The 8,664-nt window shown below is 42.4% G+C and overlaps 1 protein-coding gene across 1 annotated transcript; it reads right to left on the minus strand.

Annotated features, from left to right (window-relative positions):
* Window positions 1-2,028: 2,028 nt before the first annotated feature.
* Window positions 2,029-7,883, minus strand: INS (insulin). Its single transcript, XM_020788804.3, has 3 exons — window positions 7,691-7,883; window positions 5,668-5,871; window positions 2,029-4,480 (listed from the first exon to the last, which is right to left on the minus strand). The coding sequence occupies exons 1-3, from the start codon at window positions 7,836-7,838 to the stop codon at window positions 4,344-4,346; spliced, it is 489 nt and encodes a 162-aa protein (XP_020644463.3). The 5' UTR covers window positions 7,839-7,883; the 3' UTR covers window positions 2,029-4,343.
* Window positions 7,884-8,664: the final 781 nt, after the last annotated feature.

The following is an 8,664-nucleotide window of genomic DNA, read 5'->3' on the forward strand; positions in this document are numbered from 1 at the left end:
ATGACCCTTGCCGCAAAGAGTGAGGTCCGCAGCTTGGGGATACATCTGGACCCGGCGCTAACCATGGAAACCCAGGTGGCGTCCGTGGTCCGCTCTGCCTATTTTCATCTATGGCGGATTGCCCAGCTGCGGCCATATCTTGATCGGGGGGCCCTCACTACTCTAGTCCACGCGCTCGTAATCTCGAGACTAGACCATTGTAACGCACTCTACGTGGGGCTGCCTTTGAGGCTCTTGCGGAAACTCCAGATGGTCCAGAATGCAGCAGCCAGACTTATTAGTGGGGTGAGAAAATATCAGCACATCTCCCCCACTCTGGCTGCGCTGCACTGGTTACCTATTCGTTTCCGCATTGACTTCAAAGTATTAATGATTACATATAAAGCCCTAAACGGTTTGGGACCTCAATATTTGGCAGATCGCCTCTTCCCACCCAGATCTACCCGAGTCACCCGACAAAGCCAGCAGGGACGGCTGAGGGGACTGACGCTGAGGGAGGCCCGGAAGGAGAAAACAAGAAACCGGGCCTTCTCGGCAGTTGCCCCTCGGCTGTGGAACACACTTCCCACTGAAATTCGGCTGGCACCCTCGCTGGGTGTGTTCAAAAACCAACTAAAAACATGGTTATTCAGACAGGCCTTCCCCCCAGTCACCTAAGTTCCTTCCCCTTTTTTCTGGTTCTTAATGTTGCCATCTTGGATAATATTAATTATAATAATTATGTTAGTTATTTTTCTACATTGTTTTAATGTGTTTTAATGTTTGTAAGCCGCCCCGAGTAGACGTTGTCTAGAGGGGCGGGGTAGAAATTGAATAAATAAATAAATAAATAAATAAGGCCACATCTGTCTGAAAGTGAAATCATTTTGTATCTGATTTGGAATTCATCCTCCTGTGATGCCGGGCCTATTGATTTTCAGTGAGGCTTATGCTGGTAAACGTAATGAAGGCTGGCTGAAGTGTTCACAGCTCCACATATATACATATGGACATAGTAAGAATCCATTCACTGTAGTGAAGTTTTAGTACAGATGACTGAAATACTCTGATTAGAGTTGGAAGAAATTAAAACAAAGCATTGGCTTTTATGTCACTGGGCTTTGTTTGGTCATCCTTCTCTCTGCCGCCGCCACTGCCCATTTGTTTTTCAAAAGGTCTTCTAAAACAATGTCAAATCATAGTTTATGGAAATTAAGAGAGAGAGCCACTGTGCACAGATTTCATCTATTTATATTCCTGCAAAACACCAAGTTCCCAGAAATACTTCTTTCTTCCGTTTCTCTTTGCCTTCCCAAGAATTAGCCTGTTCTGCTTTTCATCTCTAAACATACTTGTCAAGTGCCCTGATCTGGAGATTTGTGTGCTCCAGTGGCTGAAACCTCCTCATTCATTTGAATGGAAACATCCAAGCTGCATAAACATCCCTTTAGGCAAGCATATTGGGTGCCTTCTTTGCTTAAAGGGAGAGACTGGTGCAGGCAAAGCTCCACTCACCCACGGGAGCTTCCACACTAATAAAAGATCCTTAGACTGGGGCAGCCATCCCTTTAATGTGGGCCATGGATGGGCAAAGCCTGGCTCTCAAGGTGTTAAGGGCAAGCAGATGCTGGTCCTTATCATACAACTTTATGGTTATGGTAACTTCCTTTTGTTGCATGACCTTTCAATGTGAATCTTACTCTCCCCCCCTTCCCCCCTCCTTCTTTGGTCTGAAAGTTTTCTGGGCATTGTAACAATGCCTGCTCCTCCTATGTGGGCATGTTAAAAGACCCAGCACTTCCTTTTTGCTGATGCTGACTGGTAGGGTGGGTGGGACGATAAAGGGGGCTATGATAGAAGGGGGTTATGAATTCACAGTAGTACCATTATCCATTTCCATTGCGTTATCCTGTCACCATAGCATCAAAGAAGGCAAAACATATAGTGAGGCCAGAACATGGTATCAGTGTGTCAAGCTGTATATTCAGGGCCCATCATGGGTTTTACTGACATATTTTCATGGTGGCATGCGCAGTCAACGGAAGAGAATAAGAATACACTCACATTGGCGATACAGTAAAATTAAGCATAAACTAGTAGTGGTATAGTGGATATAATGACGGCAAAGGACTCTGGAGACCAAGATTTGAATCCCCACTTGACCATGGAAACTCATTGGGAGCGTGCCATGAAGACACAGCTTCCATGACATAGTGGAGAAAACAGCTAGACAGACTGGAAGTATGAAGGAGGATGATTTCAGAAAGGGAGTGCATTTTTACATAGATAGTGACATCCACTACAGACATGTGTGAAGCACATCACCAAAGTCCAAAACACACCCATCAGGCTTCTGAGACAGTGCACATCAGGAAGTCAAGTGTCTAAGAGAGAAGCAGCATGTACCCAAAGAGTTCATCTCTACTTGCAAAGCTCTAAACAGTTTGGGACCTCAATACCTGGCAGAACGCCTCCTTCCAATGTGATCTGCCCATTCTACATGATCTTCCCAGGCCAGGTGATTGAGAACACTGACCCCAAGAGAGGCGCGAAAAGAGAAGACCAAAAACAGAGCCTTCTCTGTGGCTGCCCCCCACACATCTCTGGAACAATCTCCCACCTGAAATTCGCCTGGCCCCTTGACTGGGAAACATTAAACAATAACAAAAACATGGCTTTTCAGGCAGGCTTTCTTGGAGTATTCAACATCCTAACACCGTGGTCATTTTGGCATTTTATACTACCTGTTCCACCACCTTTCCTTTAAACTATCCTAATTAGTTTTTAGTATTTACTGATGTTGCTAGTCTATGTTTATTTGATGTTTAATTTTGATTAAATGGGGAAAGATGGTGCCAGGGGGCAGGAGGTTGTCGTTCTGACGCTTTGTCATTTCATGCTCACCTCTCTCTCCCTTAGACCAGACTAAATCCACTGCCACCATGAGCCAAAGGAACCAGGTGTCTTACGTGAGGCTGGCTGAGCCTGCTTTTCTGAGCTGCTTCATGGTTATTGGGAGAGGCCGACAGTAGATACAAAGGGGCTTGAGTAATTCAGAGAAGCTATGGGCTATGCTATGCAGGGACATCCAAGACAGGCCATAGTGGATTCTGACTAAACGCGATCCAACTGGACCGGGTAGGTGGGGCTCCTCAGCCTGGGAAGGCAGCCCATCTAGGAGAAAGAAAACTCTGATTTCAAATCTCCATTGCCTTGTGGCTATATCCACTGATGGAAAGGGCTTCAGGAGTAAACCTTGAGGCAAAATCCGGAGCCGGAGTCCCAGAGGCAGTTCATGATGTTCTGGCAACTCCTGCAATGTCGCTGGAACCAGTTGTATTGGCTCTTGCCTTTCCATTGGGCTATTTCAGCGACGTGGAGAGGGGGGATTTGCTGCTTGGGTAACAGCCTATCCTCCATATTATTTTACCCAGGCTTCGTGCTCTGGAGAGGATATTCATACAGAGCACGTTACCATAGTCTCTCGAGACTGAAGGATGCCTAAGAAAGAATTTTGATTTTGATTGTTATTGTGTCTACTGTCTCATATTATTGTTTATCTTTTTTGTTGTTGTTGTAAACTGCCCAGAGTAGCCCTGGCGGCCAGATGGGTGGTATAAAAGCCAAATAAAAATAAATACTTCTTTTTGTAATGCTGAATAGTACTTATGACCCCCATTCATAGGATCAGTATTCATGGATTCACTTATCTGTTGCCTGAAAATACTAAATACCCCCCCCCCAAATATGTATTTATATGTATTTCCAGGGAGTATTTACCAGAACTAGCCACTAGAATGAGCCAGAGATCATCACTAAGGGCATGCAAAAGAAATTTAGACAACCACCTGGCCAATATCTTTTGATTTGGATTTCTGCATTGAGCAGGGGGTTGGACTCAATGTCCTTCCAACTGCATGATTCTGTATTCTATGATTCCATGCTATGTACAGCATTCCAGACATCTTCATTTTTTTTGGAACCCATGAGAAGGCTCAGCACCAATCCTCTGCAGATGCCATGGTCCTACTGTAATACACACCCTATCTGCTTTCCCTGCTTTGTTAGGCTACCTTTCCCAGGATTCCTCCTCATTAGTTATGGAGAGCAGACCTGATGAGAGCTACCACCCGGGGGAGAGTAAACTTTACCCGGGTGTTTGCTTTTTAGGCGAAGAAAGATATAGTGCTCAAAGATAAATAGTTCCAAGAGAGAATCTCTCTCTCTCTCTCTCAAATCACAATAGAAGCTGCTTAAGCTGATTCTCAGGGTTTTTATTTTATTTTATTTTGTTACTTCAAAGGTGCAATAGCAAAGTGCTTTCTTTTCTTCTCCATCAACCAGCTCAGGTCCATTTTCCTCTTCTAGTTGCAGTAGTTCTCTAGTTCATAGAGGGAGCAAGTGTTTTCACAGCACTGCTGCACGATTCCTCTCTTCACCTTCTGAAAGTCCTGTGCCTCGAATGGCAGTGGCTCCACCTCATTCTCTAATGGTCCATTCACTGGCAGACAGAGAGAAGACCCCCCCAGTGAATGCACACACTCTCAACAGTTGGGGGAAAGTTTGGACTTGCTCCTGTCTTAGTCAATGTCTCTCTGTGTGTGTTTTTTTTAAGTGATAGATGATATTTTCTCTCTCTTGGAGATCATTTTGGAGTGGGCAAGGTGGTATGGCTAGACGATTAGGGGACTAAGAGTTATAGGCATAATTCCAGACCATTTTGGTGTAGAGTAGGGGGTAACTATATACACAGAGCTGTTTTGAAGATCATGTGAATCCTTCAGCTAAACAGACAAGTTAGTTTCAAATGAACAAGGCACTTACCTTTTCTGCCAAGTGGTCGCCAGCAGTGAAAATATTCCATTTCATGTACAGTTAGGCTCTGATATTCTGCATGTATGTCTAGGTTTGTGGTACTTTGATGTTCAGATTTGAGCCAGTTAACTAACAATTCATGGGTTATTTTCTCTTCTGCATATTTGTTGTAAACAGTGAGCCTTAGGACTGAAGTGGGCTGCACATGTATTTCACTGGCAGAAATTCAGTATTCGCTATTTACCCCTCAAGTACCAGGATTTTTAAACATTTGCATTAAATAAGTTGTGGGACTTCTTTCCCCCCTGAGTTTCAAAATATGTTGATGGCTAGTTAGTAGTAGGATTTGCATTCTTAGGGGTAGAGCTCAATAGGCATGTCTTGCATTTCTTGACCACAATAAGGATTCAGAGGACTCAATCTGCCATGGGTGCAATCTATTAAAAACCGGAGCATGCCATTGTTGCTTCTCTGCATTATGGTTTGCAGAAAAACCAGCAAGGAGTATTTTCCCCCCAGCATCTTACATTGGGTGAGACAGTGGCAAAAAAAGCAACCGAATGGTTGGGACCTATTTTGTCCAGTTGGTTCGCTGGTTAGTCAGCTAAAACAACAAACAAAACTTAAATATGGCAAGAGGATGAAACATGAAATCAACATTCATTAAATTCAGGTGACAGTGCAATAGAATGCAGACATAATACGTAGGTCTAATTCTGTGTGAATTCTGCAATAAAATGTAACTCCAATATATATATTGGATTCCCCTCCCCCTTCAAACAAGATTATCTGCCTCTGAAGTTAGTTCAGTGCAGAAATCACAGGGATGAAACGTTGCACTTCATGCTGTTTAAGAGATCAGAAAAAAATTACCTAGGGGCTGTTCACTGTTCCTCCGTGTTTTGGGAGAATAATAGAAGCCTCGCTCTCCACATACAAGGTAGAGTGCCTCCACTAGATGAGAGCCACACAGATGTTGATTGGGGATAGCATAACTAGTAGCAGGAGCGGAAATAGCAAGCAGCACAAGGAGGGGCAGAGACCTGATCCAGAGAGTCATGGCGATAAAGGAGAGACCTTGGAAAGAGAAGTTAAGAGTGGGTTAGATGAGGGAATAAAATAGACTGCAACTAGATCACACTGATTTTTCAAAATACTATGTTGATCTGTCCCATCACTATCCCCCTCTCCCTTTCAAAATGTGTTGGCCTCAGTGATCAAACACTATTGACAAAATAACTTTGCTCTTGTTTCACATGCTGAAAACTAGTTCCATTGTCTTTTCTTTTTTAAAGAGGTACACTTAAAACATTTTACCTGTGCACCTTAATGGAGATTCTCAACAGATACACAGCTCTAGTTGTATGTGTGGTGGGAGCTGCCATTTTTATGGCTTATCACTGTATTTACACTGGGAGCAGAAAACATAAATGTATCGCAACATAACATGTGAAAGAGCCTTTATTTGTTATTGCGGTATAATGTTGATTCTATGCATGTTTGCCCCTAAGTATTTAAGGCAAACATTCTCAGGGCTCAAGTTAACTTTGCACCTATAAATAATTAGAGGAGGGAAAGGAAGCAGCAGTCTAGTATTAAGCTAGACATCTATCATTGGCTTCAGGCCTATTACAAATAAAACAGGACACCTGCTAGTTATTTTTAATGGTTTCTCCACCAGCCGTACACCTAGGTTGCAACTCAGCTGTGCTGTGCTAGAGGATTCCATTGGACTTGAAAGATGGAAGTCCACTGAAAGATGTTCACTGGACACACCTTTTCCATGACCAATGGCAAGAAAGCTTTGCTGACAGAGAGGCTACCAGCTATCCATATACTTTGGAAAATCTGGCCAGCTAGGAATGTTACTTATGATTAGGGAGAAGATTTCTATGAAATGTCAAATTTTTTTCTGCAACCTATGTTTGAGCTTATGGGTGAGTTTGAACATGTTTACGAGTAATCTGGTGAAAAAGGCCAGATTACTCATAAACATGTTTGAACTTGCTTATGGATTTAAATATAGGTAGCAGAGAAAATGTGAAATGTCATAAAAATCCTCCCCACTTATAATTGTTCCAGGAATGCTGAAGGTACAAACTTCTCCGAAATGCCAATTTCACTTATCCAGGATTTGAATACACTGACAGTCATGTTAGAGGTTATAAAATATATGTGGTGAGCTGACTATGCAGGCCTATGGTACTGCTTCTTTCGAATTTCTGAAGCCAGCCTGCACATGGTGCTGTATATCACCATATGAACATAGTGGCTGAAATCCAGTAGCATGAAGTTACACTGCATAAAGTTACAATATGTAAAGTTATGCCATGTAAAGTTTTTACACAGTAAAATAATTTCAGTGATGGAGATTTTTGGAAATTAAAATATCCCACCCCATTCTGCCTCCCACTAGGCCTTCCCCAGGATGAAAAGGATCCTAAGGGAACCTTAGAACTTTGTGGGCAGTGGCTTGTAATACAATGAGCCTGTCACAGTGTAACTTTGCTGAATTTCAGCCAATGTTTTGCATGCCATCTTTCAAAGTAATCTGGTTGCCATTGCTAGATATTTATTGTTTTTCAGTTGCTTTTAAATTTTTTTCTTTTTCATAAAAATCCTTTTAAAATCAAAAATAAATGGTCCTGAATCCCCCAAGGAAGCCCCTCCAACAAGGTTTTACAGAAAATAAACAAATATTACTTATCACACAGAAAAGTAAAGATGCTGTCATCTGAAAAATTCTTTGGAAATGGAACATCTTAAAGACCAATTTGCCTCATACGTACCATATAAACTTCATAGCTTATAACATGCAACTTCCAAAATCTGAACCCACCATTCTGGTATGCTATACCACAGAAATAGAGAGATGTTGGAAAAAAATCAGACTTACCTGACCAAAATGTCAGTGAGGAAAGATTTGAATATTGTGCAGGAATGAAAGGGGCAAGTGACTTCCGCCTCTGCTCCCATCCATATTTATAACCCATTTGCTGGTTCCAGTGGTACAAAATATGGTCAGAGCTCCACCTTTTCAGCATTGTCCTGGCCAAAAATTTTGCTGGCTGAGCACATTAAATCTCTTAGTTTTTAACAGTGAGGAAAAAACAGGCACAACAGGTTGCAGTTTCCATCTCATTACGCCAGCCACCTGTATTTGTTTCGGAGAATCCGTGCCTTGAGCTGCGGTGACCCTTTTAGCTGGTGTGATAATGGGGCTATTAAACCACTACGATTGCACTAATGCCGGGCAATCGTTGGTGCTGGGATTGGTGTGGCCAGCAAGCTGTCTCTCCTGGCAGCTGTTTCTGAAGTGCAGAATTAAGGAAAAGCAAACATGTTAACATGTTAGTCTAATTTCACACTTGCTGGGCAACTGGTGATGGGAGAAGGCTGTTGATGTGCTATTGCAGTAGCCAGGTGTTAAAGAGGAAAGAAAACACTTCATTATAGCAAAGGATAACTGAGGCCACATTTCCTGATTATTTGAAGCAAAAGGTTCAAAACAGAGACATACTGTAGCAATATTATAAGGGGACAGTTCTAAGCTAGGAAGTTACCACCCCTAAAGAATACGTTGTGGCATTGTTTCATATGGCATATGTACTGTATAAGAATCTATGTACTTATTTCCTAGGATTATGGACAACCATGAGTACATGCAGCAAAGGGAAACCCAGGTGATTGGAGGTAAAATAAATTCCCATATAAGAAGAGACACAGTGTTTGTGACAATAAACAAATTAAGAGAGGGCATGATAGAGATGTATAAAATTATACATGTATGGAGACAATAAATAAACTATTTCTGGTCCAGAATACCTGTGTCAGAGTAATCAATGCTCTGATGACATTCCAGCTGTAATG

This window comes from Pogona vitticeps, chromosome 1, assembly GCF_051106095.1.
Source record: "Pogona vitticeps strain Pit_001003342236 chromosome 1, PviZW2.1, whole genome shotgun sequence".
Classification (NCBI taxonomy): domain Eukaryota; kingdom Metazoa; phylum Chordata; class Lepidosauria; order Squamata; family Agamidae; genus Pogona; species Pogona vitticeps.